The 17,500-nt window shown below is 51.4% G+C and overlaps 1 protein-coding gene across 4 annotated transcripts in view; it reads right to left on the bottom strand.

Annotated features, from left to right (window-relative positions):
* aopep (aminopeptidase O (putative)) overlaps positions 1-17,500 on the bottom strand; it is a 75,931-nt gene that overhangs the window by 5,936 nt on the left and 52,495 nt on the right. For 2 of the 4 annotated variants that reach the window (XM_064296908.1, XM_064296906.1), the window contains 3 exons: positions 7,319-7,435; positions 2,680-2,766; positions 1,462-1,617 (listed from right to left, as the gene is read on the bottom strand). In XM_064296908.1, the coding sequence (XP_064152978.1) occupies positions 1,477-1,617; positions 2,680-2,766; positions 7,319-7,435 (345 nt within the window). In that variant the 3' untranslated portion in view covers positions 1,462-1,476. Of the gene's footprint in view, positions 1-201; positions 392-1,461; positions 1,618-2,679; positions 2,767-7,318; positions 7,436-17,500 lie in introns of those variants that run through there. The other 2 variants (XM_064296907.1, XM_064296909.1) reach the window with 2 other exon arrangements.

Below are 17,500 nucleotides of genomic sequence, written 5' to 3' on the forward strand. Positions count from 1 at the left end.
CGAGCGCTCCTCCTCCTCCTCCTGTTCCTGCTGACGCAGCATCCGCGTTGCGTCTCTCGCTCTCTCTTCCTCCGAGAGGAGACAGACGAGCCTCTGGTGCTGAAAGCGCTCCGCATTCCCGCACTGCCGATGACAGCCCGGCTAGCTTGAGGAATTTCGGGGTAAACAGTGTAAAAAAAAAAAAGCGAATCGAAGGGCCCGCAGAGTTTTGTTATCCAGACACTTTTTTTTTTTTTTTTTGATGGAAGGAAGAAAGAAAAAATAGAAAAACTTGCTGACCTCTTTTGCTTCTTCGGCGTCTGTTTGAGGAACGCATTCCAAATTCCTTTCGCGCGCTCTCCCTCCATCTCCCCCTCTCTCTCTCGCAAAACATGTTGAGAAGGCTTTTCTCCTAACCACGGAAAGAGCAAGTGTGTCTGGGTTTTTTTTTTTGGTAAGAATTCTAAAAAAGGGGAAGCCAAATGACTTTGGGGTGGGAGGTTTAATATGGGCAAGGGGTCCCATTTCAGAATCACACAGGCCCAAAACCTGTTCTGTTAACTCTATTACTCCTTCTAAACCACCTCCTGGCCCACTGATATTAATCCTTTCCAAGTGTACTGTTTCCAAGGTGGTCTTGTTCAGAATTTATCCATGGGGCAGAATAAACATCGCTGATTTTCGGGATAGTCTATCTGGGATTCAAGCGATCTGGATTGTAGTGACAATATGTTTTAAATTTGCGAACAGGATTCATTTTACATTTTGAAATCAACTTTCAAGTGTTTTGTTTTCGCTTTTTTGTTTTTATGCAGCCCCCCTGGCACGGGACAGTGTTTTAGGAAACGCTGTTTTAGAGCTTAAGACTAGCAGAAGTGTCCTTAAGAGTCCGAACTGATATTGTACGGAAAACTGCTCGCCCTACGGAAGCTCTCTCACAAGCCTAATGAAAAAATCCCATTGTTGAAGTGTCAGGACTCCAGAAGCTCCCTAATTGGACAAAGGCGTGTCACTCCCTCCCTCCCACCAGTAGAGCGCGGTTCGTCTGAGTTCACAGCCTCCCCATCTTCGCTAAGGATGAAATCAGCTTTTTCACTACGGCCCCCGCAACTCCCAAGGCTTCCCAGGTTCGCTCGCGCATACTTTCCTGCGAGTGTCACTTTCCCTGTCACTTTGGTCAGGAAGAAGGAAGAATAATAAAAAAAGAAGAAATGGAAAGATGAATCGTGTAGATGCCAGTGTTTTAAACTGAGCCAACATCTGGTCCAGAGATGTTTAAGGTGCAGAGCAACCAATTAAAGCCAAGCAGCATGGAAAATTCAGCCATACTGTTGTCGCAGTATTACGGGAACATGCAGAGAGCAAGAGAGCACATTGTTACACTGCATATGAGCGAGGTGAGCACACGAGTACACCTGTACCTGGAAGAATGTCCCTTGATTTACAAACAAGTGAGTGTGGTGGCGAGACGGAAGCCAGTACCTGATCTGAGCGTGCTCAGAGGATCATCTCCTCCACCACGCGGCGGGCGGACGGGTCCATGCCCTGGCACGCGCGGGAGAAGCAGCGGCGGGCGAGGGCCTGTTGCCGGGCGTCCTCGTTAACCATCAGCTCTCCGTACAGGTACACGCCCATGGCCTGCGACACACACACACACACACACACACACACACCTCTTAAACCTCTTAAACGCCCATGTGTCCCGACTGCCGCCCAGCCGGCGAGATCAGCGCCGCGCCACGCCGACCGTTTCGGCTTTCGTAGGTTTGAAATGAAAACCTGCAGGACGGCAGATCTCCAGGAACAGGGTTGTGAATCCCTGATGTATGTGGACCCGGATATGCGGCGTTCTGGCTACGCTAACGTTGGCGTGACGTTGGTGTGACGTTTCTTAGACTTCAGTTTCAGGAGAACATGAGCCAAAGTCTCGTTTTTGAAGGTGACAGGGCCGGGGTCTCTGACAGTCAGGTGAGGGCGTGAGAGGACTCCACATTGGGAGAAGACGAGGAAGAAAATGTTTAAAAGGAAAGTTCTTTTCCAGGTCTGCACGGTCCACAGGCTCTGCCCCGGCTCGACCCGTTTATACACCGCTGAGCACCAGAAAGAGTCGGAGACAGTTTGGGATATTTTTCACGGGACTGAGCTGAGGAATCTGTTAGGACTCTCCCTGCAGGGAGCGAGTGATGGAGAGAGAGAGAAAGAGAGAGAGAGTGAGTAAAAGAGAATCAGCCTGGCGGCTGTGATTTCTTATTCCACTTCATCTCTCTCTCTCTCCGCTCAGTCTACCTCTGAGAAACCTGCCAACTGTTTCCTGGACTCCAACGCTGCTGTTGATCCTATTGAAGTTTCCAACCACGGTGGAACCCAACAACGATGTCCTAATTCTCCATGAGATGTCTCTCGCGCTAACTTTCTTTCCAGTGATTGAGCCGATTCCAACCCCTGCCGCGTCACTCGTTATAATCGCTAATTATAAGCACTCTAGTCTGAAGCTTTTGTTGTAATTTAGACTGATTGGTTCTTGCAAAGATTTTGCACGCAGTAAGAACAGTATTCTAGACTACATGCCTGTGTGTGCTTGCATGCATGTGTGCGGATGTGAGGGTGGTGCATGTATTTGTGAGTGTTTGCGTGTGTGTGGATGTGAATGTGGAGAATGCATCTGTGAGAAAGGTGGTAAAATGGTGTATGCGCCTGTACCTGGTCCTCCAAGAGGAAATGCTCCACATCTCCATAGGCAGCGGCGTGCTTGTGTTTCACCACCAGCTCGCACCAGCGATGTCTCACCTGAGGACAGAGCACACCAACCCCTTCCATTAGGAGAGACAGCACTCCTGACACTACGGCCGCCACACGCCAATCACAAAGCACACTCCCACTTTTCACCTTTATGACATCACAAAGCACACTCCCACTTTTCACCTTTATGACATCACAAAGCACACTCCCACTTTTCACCTTTATGACATCACAAAGCACACGCCCACTTTTCACCATTATGACATCATAACCGTCACCAAGGGAACGCTCCCAGAACTCCCGACAACCACTCCCGAGTCCTGGCTAGCGAGGTAATCCTCAAAAAAAAAAAGGGCACGAGGAAAGAAAACCATTAAACTTGTTGGGCTCCTGCGTCTACGAGGCCCTCACGAAAAGCGAGAAACTTTTTTGGCAGAGCGCAAACTGGCGCGGTAACCTTCAGCTCCCGACCAGAGCGATCACGTACTCGTTAGCGGGCCCCTTGCCAAGCCCCCGTCCGCGGCGGCACAACAAACCCTTATCTCCCTGACAGCTCCGGAACGTGACCGGCGGACACGGCCCGGGCGGGCCGGATCAGAAAGCGCGCCGGCTGACAGGAAGACCGCGTTCGGAGAAATAAAAAATAAAAAGTTTTAAAAACCTGCGGGCGCCGCAGCCTCTACCCGCGCACTCGCCCCGATGCGTTTCCACATGTCATAATCTTATGAAGATTACATCTTTAATCGCACTCCTCCGTCTCGTGGAGACAGCGAGGGCTTCTGAGGTGAAGCCCTGTGTCGAAACACCCGTCTGCAAATCGGCAATTTCCAAGAAAGAAGTGAAGAAAAAACTGCAAAACTGAAAAACACTTCGCGGGCTCATTTGATCTGAATGTCCACCACAAAGACGGTGCTGATCAAGGGGCTTTCTGGAGAACAATGAGTCAGCTTCACTGTGTGTGTGTGTGTGTGTGTGTTGCTGGGAGAGCATGGAACTGCTTTCCTCTGTCCTCTCTCACACAGTAATCCTCTTTATTACCATCTCTTAAATTTGAAATTGACACCAGCACACACACTTTAATTTCACATTCTTCGCTTGCAAGCACTTAATGGGCTCATTACGGTTATTGTTATCACCACTAGTGTCATAAACTTTCAATTATGCTGGCCGACTTACAGAGAGAAGTATATAAGAGCATGCAAGTGGATGGTAACTTGCTGGCAAACACGTATGCAGGCTCTCAGGTCTACCACATGGAGACGGTTGAGATGGGAAATGTAGTTTTTTTTTAATATTTGAGAGGAGGCGCCATAACAGTGGGGTACAGACGCAACAGGAGCTTTAATCGTGGGTTCCTAGCTGAGGCTGGGCTACGAAAGACACACCTTTCAGATGGACAGACAGCCTTGGGAGTCTGGATCCGTAGGCACAAGAACCGTGGCCACACCCCATTTTGTGGAATGGTGCCGAAATAACCAGTGCATTATGGGTCCCTGTGCGAGAGAGCGGGGGGGGGCGGGGGTGGGGCCAGGGGGGAGGTCTTCTGGAGGTGACAAACTTTCCCAGAAATGATTAATGAAGGAACAGGAGCGTCGAGCCAGACTGGCGAATAAGTGCGAACTCACCGTGAAAAATAAAGGAGGGAAAAAAAAAAACATTCAGTTCACCGTGGCCTGTTTTCCCTCTCTCTTCACCCCCCCTTCCTCCAACGTAAATAAAGTGGCGACTGAAGGTGGTATCCTAGCAACGGGGTCAAACACTGCAGCACGGCCGCTATTGGACGGCGGGTCCGCGAGGAGGAAGCGAATCTGGCCTCGCACCTTCTCGCAATCTTGGCCATCTTTCTCCGATCTCACACTCTCCCCCTCTGTCTTCCACCCCCAGTCCCACTGCGCTGGGTTTGACACACTTGCTTAGCTGGCACAGATCGCCTGTCCCGGCATATCGCCAGTGCTTACGACCGCTCTGTACGCTCGAACGGTTTATAATACCGACCTGCGTAAAGCTGCCCCTCTATCCCGAAATGTCTCGGTCTCTACCCCTCCCTCCCTTTCACACACTCACCCTATTTCACTTGCCACCATCCCTCTCTCCTCTTTTGCACTTTTACAGTACATGCTCTTTCTCTCCCCCTCCCCTTCTTTCTTTCACACTATCCCTCCATCTCTCCCTCTCTTTCACCCCCCCTTTTACTTTCAGTTTCCTTCTGTCTCTCTTCTTACAGAGGCCTCTCTCTTTCACACTCTCTCCTGACAGTGTGGCGTATCTCCCAGTGGCCCTCCCACCGTACCTCATCAATCCCCAAACCCCCTACCATCAATCCCCACGCACACCAATCAATCGTTACATGTACCCGTCAGTCCGAGCCACCGTTCAGCCATCTCTCGTCCAATCAGCAGCTTTGCACTCAAGAGCTGCCCAATGTGCTTTCACCTCTCGCGAGGTCAGAAAGAGGAGCGGCCGATTCGTTGGGGCGACACGGTCTCTCTCTTGTTTGTGGCTTTACCTGCTTGTCGCTCAGGTGACTCTGATAGCGTGCGTGTTGAGTGTGAGCACCTGTGTGTGTGTGTGTGTGTGTGTGTGGGGGTAATAAATCGTGGAATGTTGGGCAATTACAGCTCAACACCTGCCTGGCTTCGGGGCTGTGTCTAGGAATGCACAGGATTGCAGCTAGAGTGTGTGTGCGTGCCTGTTTGTGTCTGTGTGTGTGTGTGTGTGTGTTTAAAGGCTGGTTTGTGGGGCCTCAATGGTATACTTTAGCCACCCTTATGTCAGCTCATCACCAGTAGTGACCCATCTTGTCATTCAATCTATCAAACCATATTTGTAAGTCAGCATAAAGCAGACATTCTACCAATTTCCTCTCTCTGCTCCAAGTGTTGAACCCTGTATCAGGATACAAGTAGTGTGTAAAGGGAAGACACCTTTGTGTGTGTGTGTGTGTGTGTGTGTTAGCAGGGCGTAAGAGAAACAGAGTTTGTTTACACCTTAATTTATACGTTTGCGTGTGTGTGTGTGTGTGCGCATAATAGTGATCCAGGACAGCCTCTCTGACAGACCCAAGTGTATAATATAAATGTGTGTAGCGCATTATGCGCGTTTAAAAGCGCAGCAAACGCACCGCAGCCTGAAAAAGGAGAAGAAAAACAGGAGGACAGAAAGCGCATATTTCTCACAGAACTGAAACAGTGCTGCTGTTATTCTACCATGGAAATAAAAGTCTATATTTACCCACCAGCAAACGTGAATCAATTTTCCCTTGGACAGAAACCGCTGCTGTTCGGACTGTTCCATTTGTGCTGGTGGGAGGGGAGGGGGGGGGAGTTGGCTGGTGATGGTAAGGGGTGGGGGGTTGTACCACTTCATTTATTTTTAGATAAAGTTTAGTTTTTTTCCTGGAATTTCCTGTTGAACTCGTTCTCCAAACGGTCTCCAAATGTAAACCGAAGAACTCGAGTCCTCGACGGAAAACCCGAACAGCAGATGGAGACGAGGTGCGGTCCGGGCCCCTTCCAAAATCCACCGGTCCCGCTGAAGCTAGCACAATCGGCCGCGTCCAAGTTTCCCCCCTCACGTTTAAACACCCACTGTTTCGGGGTTGAACAATCGACACGCGGCCCGCCTCAGCCTGCGCCGCGGCCGGGCGATCCGGAGACGTGCGCCTGGCGAAGGTTTAGCCGCTACGCTGTAACCGCGACTCTGAAACTGCAGCGGCAGCGATTCCCAGCGGGTAGAGTGCGCTCTTCCGCACCCGAAGGTTTGAAGGTTTTTATGGGGTTTTTTTTTTTTTTGTTTTGTTTTGTTTTTAAACGCGGGCTCGTTTACGACGAAGCGCAGCTCTGTGCTTCCAGGGTCGGCCGGCCGGACGGACGGACGGACGGACGGACGGACGGACGGACGGCCGCCGGGGATATTTAATAACAAAGGAGTCGTAAACCCTCGCGCTTCGTAAGCTGTGTAAACAGCCGCAAAGCCGCGGCCACTCAGCCCGTAAGTGGCTTTTAATAACCTGCAGCTCGCCACTTAGCGACCTGCGCCGCGCCGCTCGAGGCGGGGGGGGTGGGGGGGGAACAACCACGGGGAAGAGGCGAGAAAACGGTGCCGAGGGTCACGGGTGAGGATACCGGGCACCTTCTGTCAAAGGAGCCGAAATAAAGAGACTGTGCGTGTGAAGATTCAGTGGTTTCCTGAAAACACCCCTCCCCTCCCCTCCCTCCGTTTCCATCCTGTCCTCTTTCTCCTGCTCTCGCTATCCCCCCTCTGTCCTCTCCACTCTCACTTTCCCTCCTTTTCCACCTTTTCTTCCCCCGTTTTTCCCCTGTCCTCCTTTGCCCATTCCCTCTCCTCTCCTCCTAGTGCCTGCTCCCTCTCTCTCTTCTCCTTCTTTCTCCTCATTCTCCACTCCCCCTCTTCTCTCTTCCTCTCCCAACTTCGTCCCTGGCCCTTCTCTCACCCTCTCTCCTCTTTTCTTTGTTCCCTGTAATCCCCTCATCCTCTCTCTGCTCGCCTCTCCTTTCATCTCCCTCCGCCTTCATCCCTCCCTCCTTGTCTCTCCGAGCGAAGACGGCGGTGATGTCACAGGTGATGTCAGCGCCGTTACCTCAGCGTCTCGTCCCCGCAGGCCGTAGGTCCGCTCCAGCGTCCTCAGTGACGTCACGCTCAGCTCCGCCTCCTCCAGGAGAAGCTCCAGCAGCAGCACCAGCTGCTCCGGGGTCAGCTGCGGACAGAGCGAGGGGCAGCACGGTCACCTGGGTGTCCTCACACACCTGTATACCCGCACTTATATAACCCTTCCCTGTACAGAGCTACACACACCCGCACAGTTATACACCTGTGTGCAGGTAGATGCCTGTCCACAGATAGATTCGTGAGGTGTGTGTTCTCACACACGCCTGTTCCGTGATATTTATGCACACATGAATGCGCAGAAGCGTTACACAACAGGATTAGCTCCGCGTTACGCAGCCTCATTAAAAACCAATACAAACGCACGCCTGCACTTTCATAACATGAGCGTGTTTACCGATGTCTTCCGTAGATCCGGCTGAGAAACGCTGACTAGAAAAACCCCCCCGATCTCCGTCTAATCCAGAATTCATTATTTCCCCAGACGAGGAAAAAACTCGTCCAACTTATATCGATATAGCGGATTTTTCAATTTCGTCCAAGTATTGCTGTCCAGAAAACAAACCTTAATATGAGTCCGTTCCTGTTCTGTAAGTGTTTCGAAAACCGTGGCAAGCTAATGAAACCACAGCTTTAATACGATATTGAATTGACGAAGGAGATTTGTTTTGTTTTTTTGTTTTTTTCCCCCCCATTTTGAAAATGCAGCCATCGTAGCCCGCGCGGAAAATTCAGTCCTGAGAGGAGAGCGAGCCGGGGAAACGCGGCGGAGCGTGGAGGAAATTAACGCTTCGCACTGATTTAAAAGTCACGAGTCCTCCGGGCGGCTCTCGCTCAACTCTCCCACGCCGACGTCTGGCGCGGAAATTCGGAGGAGAAACAAACGTGCGACTCTAACTGTAATTCGGCGGGTTTGTCGGACGAGCGATGGTGGCGCGAACTGCGCGGAGGACCGGAGAGTCGCGCGCCAACTTTGCTCCGGCGTCTGTGCGCGGCCGCAGCCAAACGAACAGCCCTGAACGAATGAAACACTACACGCAAAACTCCTCCCGTTACAATAGTACACGGCAGCAGTTTGTGCGGCAGCAGGTCTCCCCGTGTTTAAAAACTCATTTAAAAAAAAAAAAAAGTTGGAGATAAATGGGTGAGGAACCGGTTCCCTGTGTTGGGAGCCTTGCGTGTGTGTGTGTGTGGGCATGTTTTACTATCTTTGTGAGAACCAAATGTCCCCCCAAGGATAGAAAGATGAGGAAAACTACGCAAGGTGGGGACTTTTTGCTGGTCCCCACAAGTTCAAGAGGCTGTTTTAGGGTTAGGGTTAGGGTTAGGGTTACAATTAGGTTAAGGTTAGGGTTAAGGTTAGGCATGTAGTGGTTGGGGTTAGGGTTAGGGTTAGAGGTTACGGAATGAATGTAAGTCAATGGGAAGTCCTCACAAGTATGTGACGTGTGTGTGTGTGTGTGTGTGTGTGTGTGTGTGAGAGTGTGAGTGTACGTGTACTCGCTGAACACGGACGGAGGCCGTGTGGTGCCGCGATTCTCTGTCCCTATTCTCCCTCTAATCTCTGCCACGCCAAACGCGCGCACACACACAATCACTGAGGCGCGGGCAAACAGCGAGAGACACGCGTGACGTCGCCTGGATTTACGGGCCCCGGGCTTTTAGACGCCCGCTCGCCGCGTACACACAAACGGATCGATCGGAGATTTACGCCCCCCGGGCCGGGGCTGAGCAGGGGCGTGCGAGCAGGCAGCGTTTAAGAGGAGGGGCGATCCATTCAGAGCCGTTGCCGTGAGTTACGGCGCGGCGCGGCAGTAAAAAACCGGCCCGTGCCCTCAGAGAGGGGCGGCGAGGTGAGCCGGGCCGCCTTTTCCCCTCCGGCACGCGGGACCCAGGGCTCCAGAGCGGGGAGAATAAAAAAAATATATAACTCGGGTATTCCATGACTCCACAGAGCTCCCCCATTTTTAGAAGCGTTTGCTCCTGAGAACCGACGCATGCTAATTTAGGAGGACGTCCGCTAATTGGGACGCATTAGTGCGCTCCTACATTTCTCAGCTTTACGAGCGCGTTCCTCGGAGAACATGTTAGCGCAGAGCCCTGTATGCGCAGAGCCCTGTATGCGCAGAGCCCTGTATGCGCAGAGCCCTGTATGCGCACGCATGCGGCTTTTTCAGCGCCTCGTTATTTATTAATTACATAACGCTCAGCAGGGGTCTTTACATCCACTGAGAGACTTAAACAACAGCTTATTTTCTTAAACTTACATTCCATTTTACACGGCTGGATATTTACCGCAGCGGCGGTTCAGGTAGAGTGCTTTTGCTCAAGGGTACAATGGCTGTGTCCCCATCCGGGACTTGAACCCGCAAGCGACAATTAACAAGCTCAGGTTGTTAACCCTGACGGTACACAGCCGCCCCAGCCGTGCTGCCGGTCTCACACATATTTGTGATCTGCGTTTCGGTGTGGGTAGCTGGTGGCGCTTTTGTGACAGTTCCTGGTTGTGTTTTTGTGGGACTGTGTCCATCAGACAGGAAGCAGTGAAAAGGGAAGTGACAGAGGCGTACTTTAATTGCTGCAGTGTCCTGCTGGCCACACACACACCCCCAAGCCACAAGGTCCATGGTATACAATATAAGTGTTTAAGAGAATTTTCAAGAAAGGGAGTTTGTCCCAACTTGAAGATGCAACAGCCCTGGTGACATGGAAGGTGATGTCATATCACGTCAAGGAACAAGTTTCCTTTATGCCCCACCCCTTTTTGCTCTATTAGACCAATCCCATCGCTCCCTGTACTCTGTACTTTCCCACAGTCGGGATGGCCAAATCAAGCAAATCAAGTGCGACACAGCAGTAAAAAAAGAGGAAAAACACACACACAGGATGGAGAAAACATCTGCCACTCATGTGAAGAGGGTCCAAACAGAGTGCCCTATTCCCCCGGGTCAGCCCAACCTCCCCTCTCTCACATAATTAAAATCTCTGTTTTCTTTCTTAGCGGATGTCAGTCAAAACAAAAACAGGGAGAAAAGGAAAAGAAACAGCTACATACTGACCGCTTAACCCCAGATCCGGCACGGGTGACCTTGCACCTGGGGCGAGTGCACGTGAGAGAGAGAGAGAGAGAGACCATGGGCCATTGGGAGAAGAGCTGTGGTGAAGGGAGGGGCTACTGGGCGTTGGGGGAGGGGTTAATATGCTTTGAGGAGGGGCCATGGAGTACGGGCGTGTAAGGGCTGTGGCACCATTTCTATTTTTGCTCCATGACCACATCAGTCTGTTGCCCGCACCAGGCTCACTTCCTGTACGATGTCATTTCCTCTCCTGAGTCTGTGAGTACAGCGACTATAGCAGGACTGTGTCACCTCTATTTACAGCACAACCTCCTGGTGCCTATACTCGTACATACACACAAAAACACGCACATATCTGCATTTACACACATACACACGCAAGCACAAACACACACACGCACAGATTTATAATGTTCTTCTGCTCTTCTCTCTCCCACTCCTCTCACTCAATCTTCTGTCCTCTTTTTTTCTGCCCATTTCATTCTCCCTCCCCTCGCTGTCAGTCCCTCTCTCTCAAACTCACACTTGTCCGGCTTCTTCCCAAAAATGGCACAGAAATGCCGAACCTCGCCCATTCACACGGAGAGGGGCGCTGATCTATATTTGTCCGCATTACTAAAAGAGAAACTATGTGCGTGCTGCACGGCCAGGAAGAATCATGCTAAAAAATGTATTCATACGCCAGAGCATCAGCAGGGGAGCGTACCCAGTGTCCGCTGATGTCTGTGGGTCACAGACTTCAGCCTTCCAATGCCGAGGATTTTCAACCAAGCACTAAATATGGTGACTTCATTTGAGATTATATCGATCTGTCCCATTACCTTTGCTACCCTAAAATTGGAGGACAATGTATAAAAAGGGTTGTAATTCCTACGTGGATATCACCTGATGTGGATGCAGATCACCCTCATGTTAAATCAGACAGTCTGCAGTTTAACCTCATATACATTGTTTGGTTTCAAATCCTAGAGTGCAGAGCAAAAACAAGACAAATTGCGTCACTGTCCCCATACTTCTGCATTTAACTGTATGCACATATAGCCTATATATAGTCAAATGTACGAAACAAAGTAGCTGGCAGACTTTCAACACAAACAGAAACAGAATTAGAGTAATCTCACCCTTCTGGCCTTTGTTCCGTTTCCTGCCTGTGTCCGGCTGTAGAAGCTTTGGGCTAATGTGGGTACGGCAGGGATTCCCCTAATAACCCAAATTCACCCGCGCCGCCCCGCTGGAGCCAGCGCCGATCGGGGTTCACCCGGCCTCCTCCGCTCTTCTGCCTGCGCTGATCACATTAGCTGCTCGCGCTGCCGCTCAGACTACCCGTGAACTCCGCCCCCGGCCCTGATCTTCCGGATCATTCCGCGCACCCGACAAGCACAGCCTGTTAAATTATTTCTTTAAAAAAATTTTTTACAAACTATTATTTTTATTTGAAGTTGGCGGTCTAGCTTGGGTGGCGCTCTGAAGTGCGTTCAGTCCAAAAAACAAACAAATAAAAAAAGAAACCAAACGAAGGCCCAGTTTTTGCTGTCCTTAATAAAACCGAATGTTGAGGTGACTGCTACCCTGTAAAGAGTCGGTGAGATCTTGGAAAGCTGCCGTATAAGTACAGTGCACTTTTATAATCGTTATAAAATCTCTCTGGAGATCTCTGCTGCTGGAGGGGCCTTCTGTTTCATCCGACCTGTTTTTAGACAGGAGAGGAATTTTAAAGCCGTAAAAAAAAAGTGAAGGGGGGAAAAAAACACAGGCGTTGCGGATTTTATCTCTTGGGAGAGGACGGCAGAAAATTTCTCTCGCTTTGAAGGAAACCGTGATATACCTCCCCCCCCCACACCCCGACAAAAAAAAGAAAACAATCTATTTTAGAGTGGGGGGGGGGGAGAAGAAATGCTGATTTTGCAGTGCAGACATAAACAGGGCCTGCTTATTATTTAAGGTTTTGCATTTCAATTTCATTACCTGCAAGAAAGCCTGGAAAAGTTATTTATTAATGAAATTCTATCTTTATTGTTATTGCCATTTTTTTTATTTTAAAAAAAAAAAAGCACAGCAAAGTTCCATAACGTGATAATGGAGGAAACTGTGTAACTGCGCTACGGCTGTGGAATCGAGCGCGTTCTCTCACGGAAAGGGCCGCTCCTCTTCTGTACGCAAGCACAGTCACACAAAGTGCTTCCCTGAGAATACCAGCGGGTTTCCAAAGTGTGTTCTACTCTAACACTCTCTCTTTCACGCACACGCACACGTACACACACGTGAACCGGTGAGTTCTAAACCTGAAAATAAAAATCCTGAGCAGGTTACCTTAGGCTTGTGACATTAAAGCCTGACATGAAGGGTCAGCTGAACGATGTTTTAAGACCCTTTATTAAGCGTCTCTTTCCCCCAATGTCACTGGCAGAGGGTGCATCATTGGCCGAAGCTAAAGTCTGAGTAATATCTCTCATGACTCATTAATTTAGCTTACAGAAAGATGACAGCTAATTGAAAGGGAAATAACAGTGCTCACCCAAGCATGCATTCTGTGGCTCATGTACCTGCATCTTTACTTAAATACTAGGGCTGCACGGGCCCTAGGAAACTGCCCGTCTGGGAGGTTGCAGGTTTGAATCCCGGGTGGGGAACAGTTACATTACATTACATACCAATGCACTCAAGTCGAGTGCTTAGAGTCTTAGTTCTGCCTGATTTTATTTTTTGCCAAAAATGAGTTCCTAACATTAGAATGCTCATTTTTTGCTACAGAACAGATTCAACACCCGGAATTTTTACTGTAACATGTTAAAACTAACACCGCGGTAACACAAATCAGTGCTATTAAACGCAGACCCGAAAGTGCTAAAGCTCGATCTCTGAAAATGAATCTGTCTAGAGCCAGAACCTGATAATTCTTAGCTTTCAATGTTAATTTGCTTCAATGAATAATTGCTATATTCCTGCCGATGAAAAAATAACATAACAGGCCATCAGCTTGACAGAATGCCGTCCAACCCACGGCCAGTAAGCTGCTCTTTAGGTTTCTCTGTGGAACACAGGGGCATTTTGAGCACGGCGGTTTCTGGGTAGTGAACCCACATCCTTCCGGTGTCAGGGCTGCCACACTGACTCCTGAGGCCAGGGCACCAGTGTCCCGGAAGGGGGGTAGAAATAACGGGGAGGAAATTAAAAATGCTCGTGACAATAAACAGAAACCCGAGGACGGCGTGCTAGGGCACCGCGATTCCCAGGAAAGAGGAACCCCCCCCTGCTCACCGCAAGCAGAGAGCGTTCCCACAACGTTCCCGCAACGTTCCCACGACACAGCGACGGCTTGGGTGGGAAGAGGCGGTCTAGACTTATATGGTCTGTCTGCACCCTGAGACAGTACTGCATTTTATACATACACACCCTAACTGAAGGCTACGTAAGGCCAACTGTGAGTGTGTGTGTGTGTGTGTGTGTGTGTGTGTGTTAAATGTAAACTGCCATCTTTGATAACACTTGTATTTCTCAACATGGCACTTTGTGTTCTTGCGGTTTTGTATACATACGTACATACACACACACAAGCATATATGCACACACACACACACACACACACATGCATATATGCGAACACACACACACACACACACACACACACACACACACACACACACACACATGCATATATGCACACACACACACACACACACACACACACACATGCATATATGCACACGCACACACACACACACACACGCATGTTTGTAGGACAGGCCTGAGCCTCTAAGGTCCTCCCAAAGAGACACTGACTGACAAAGTGATTGACAGGACTACTTGCTGCCATGGAAACTTCTGTGCCCCCCCCCCAGCTGAACCGAGGGGGATGGTCTTGGGGGGTGGGGGTGTACAGCTTCACACAGACGTGAGCGTCTCTGACAGGTCATGGCCGCAGTGGACTCTGGTTGATCTCCACCGTGCCCCTGTTCCTCTACCCGCGGGACAGGTTCGCGCTTCACTGACAGCCCCGGATCCCGCTCCCCCGCCCTCCTGCCCTCCACTTCTCCAGCTGGAGACACCCTGTCCCCCCTTAGGGTGCTGCCCCAAAGCCGGGTGACCGTTTGACCCCCCCCGACCCCCACACCACAGCCGGCCGCTCCAGTAACACCAAGCCGCTGAGCACCCTGCTGTCTGACAGAATGACTGAGCGTGTGCAAGATCCTGCCACTCTGGCATTCTGAGATGGACGCTTAAAATTCAGTATTAGTGCTGGGCTTTGCTTTAGCACTCATATCAGAGTGCTCCCACAATCTCCTCAGTGTCTTGCTGAACACCACTCTTCTAATACTAATATGCTGCAACAGCACTTCTCTAATCCCAGTGTGCTGTAACATTTATTATTATAATCTGAGTGTACTATAGCACCACTACTGTAATCTCAGTGTACTATAGCACCACTACTGTAATCTGAGTGTACTATAGCACCAGTACTCTAATCTGAGTGTACTATAGCACCAGTACTCTAATCCCAGTGTGCCCTGTCATTACCTCATTGTGCCCCAGATATGTCTGCGCAGTTTGAGTGTGTCCTGATATCACCCCCGAGGCCTGTGTGCCTTCTGCTAATGCCTCTGTGGTGAGAGTGTGCCTGCCTCGAGCCCAGAAAGCCCTGTAAAAATATTTTAGAATCCAACGGGGGGGGGCGCGGGAACACGATCCAAGTCGAATCCACCCCGCGAAACACAATAACGGGAGCGGCGAATCCCCCCTCTCTTTCTCCGAAAAGCCTGTTTGTGTTCCTGCGGTCTGAAGGTAGGCACGGGCGGGCACCGCTCGCGGCACGCGCTCTGGAACAGCAGGCCTCAGGTCCGAAACGACGAGCCGCCGCCTTTCAGAGCTGTCCCTCCCCCGTTTTAAAATGGCAGGTCCAACCCAGAGTTGGCCAACCGGAAGCAGACTCAAATGGAATTTCCCAGAGTGCTTTGCTTCGGCATAGACTCGCACCTCATCTCCCTCAGCACTGGCCACGTGGCTCCTGGAGGCCAAGGGTGTAGGCAGGTGTAGCCTACAATTACCCTGGACAGAAGAGGGTGGGGGGATGTGCATAATCCCCTCAAGCACCCGGGATGACAGCATCCCATCATGCACCAGTGACCGGCAGGCGCCCGCAAGACAATTTGTCGAGCTAGACGCGCAACACGAGTCTTCCTCCGGCTCTCTTCCTCTTCCTCCCACGCCCGTCCGTCGGCCCGGCGTGCGGACGGCGGCGCGACGAGAAGCGACAGCTCGCGGCGCGGGGGTCAGCGGCGAGCGCCCACGCACGCGCGACCCGAGCTCTCCGCACCGCGGAGCGAAGGGGAGCGAGCGCGAGACGCTAATTACAACGGAACACAAAACCCCCAGTGAAAACAAACGGCCCCCTCCTGGTGTTTGGACAGCCCAGATCGCACCCCAGCGCCCCCCCCGTCACCTCTTCCCCGAGCCCCGTTAATCCCCGCTCCGCGCCGCTCGTGTAAACAAGCGGAGGGTTTTTAGGATTTCGCTTCTCCTCGTGGCGGCCTGTTCCTCGTTCGGGCTCTCCGTAACCCTCGGCGATGTGGCCGTAAAGACGGAGAGAGAGAGAGCCCCCCCCCCGTCCCCCCCCCGTCAGGGAGAGACGCCGGCCTTTACGGGAGGAATAATGGACAGGGAAAGACGGATAGACTGCGCCTGGAAGTGTAATTGGTACACTCAGTCAGGGCAGGAGGAATATTAGACGTGAAATGAACACATGCCAAGAGTTCAGGCTGAGAAACTGGTCTTTTTTGGAAGGGGGGGGGGGGCGGGTGACTGTACTGTAATGTCTACCCTTTTCTCCTGAAATATAATACTTGTACTACCTATTGTGTAATGCCACCCAGATGTGTTAATGTGTCTCTTTTCATGCATATGTGTATTACGCATGTGCGTGTAAGCGTGTGTGTGTTGGGTATGTGAGTGTCTGTGTGTGTGTGTGTGTACAGTATGTGAGTGTGTGTGCGTGTGTGTGGGTGCGCCTCTACCTCAGCCTGGCTCAGACACTTTATTTTTTTTTACAACTTGAGAGAGATCGATTCTCGTGAATATTCAAGCAGTTGTCCCCGGACCCGGAGATCGATGCAGTGTCACTTTGTGAAATGGATTCCTCTCCGTCCAGACTCCCTGTCTGCCTGTCTGGCTCGGGTCAAAAACGCGCTGCCGCGAAAGTTCGCCGCCAAAAATCCGCGTGAGAAAAAAAAAAAACCAGGGCGCGTCCCAACTATCAGAACCCCGTCAAAATAAGAGCGTAGCGCCGTTTGGGGCGGGGCGGCGAGGTCGCGGTGCGAGAGGAAGCCGCTATCTGTGCATCGCCGCGACGCCACTTAGGGCTATCCTGTCTGAGGCTAAAAGCGGATCAAACGCCCCTCGAGCGCGTGATGTCACTCGGGGCTAAACGACCGCCGTTTCTGTCGTTGGGCGGGGCACACACGCACGCACGCGCACTTAGCGCGCTTAGCGGTCGCGTGCAGCCTGAAACGCGTTCGTCCGACGCGCTCTCGCCACGGGCGGGGCGGAGGGAGGCGACGCCCTCGAGCTCGGGGAAGCCCACGGAGCCTGGCTGACGACAGGCTACGCTAACGTCCCCCAGTACGCCCCCCGCAGCGAAGGCCGCGCTCCTCTTTCATCACGGTCCTGGATTAAGCTGGGCACGCATTGGCTGACAAACATCTGAAGAGTCTGGCCAAAGTTAAGGTAGCCCCCCAATTACAGCGCCCCGCCCCGACTCCGGATCCCCGGCCCGGCTAAGCTACTGCAGTGTCAGAAGGGCTTCGGGTTCCCGGGAGGGGGGGCAGTGGAAGGGGGGGGGTGCGGTGAGGCCGGTGGCCAAACCTGGGTTAAACACGTCTGCGAAATACCCAACGCCCTTCTGATGCCTGGTGAAATCCGAAAACGTGTCAGTGCCGCGTCACTCCCAATGTTAATCTTACCAGGGACTTTTTAAACTGTTACTGAGGAGAAACGAGGCTGAGAACTTTTCAGGGAGGGACCGGTTTGCTCTAATGACGTTGTTGCTCCTCTGAAATTTTGGGGCGTTTCCTGCGCAGCCAGACCCC

The sequence above is a fragment of the Anguilla rostrata genome, chromosome 10 (genome assembly GCF_018555375.3).
Source record: "Anguilla rostrata isolate EN2019 chromosome 10, ASM1855537v3, whole genome shotgun sequence".
In the NCBI taxonomy this organism is placed as follows: Eukaryota; Metazoa; Chordata; class Actinopteri; order Anguilliformes; family Anguillidae; genus Anguilla; species Anguilla rostrata.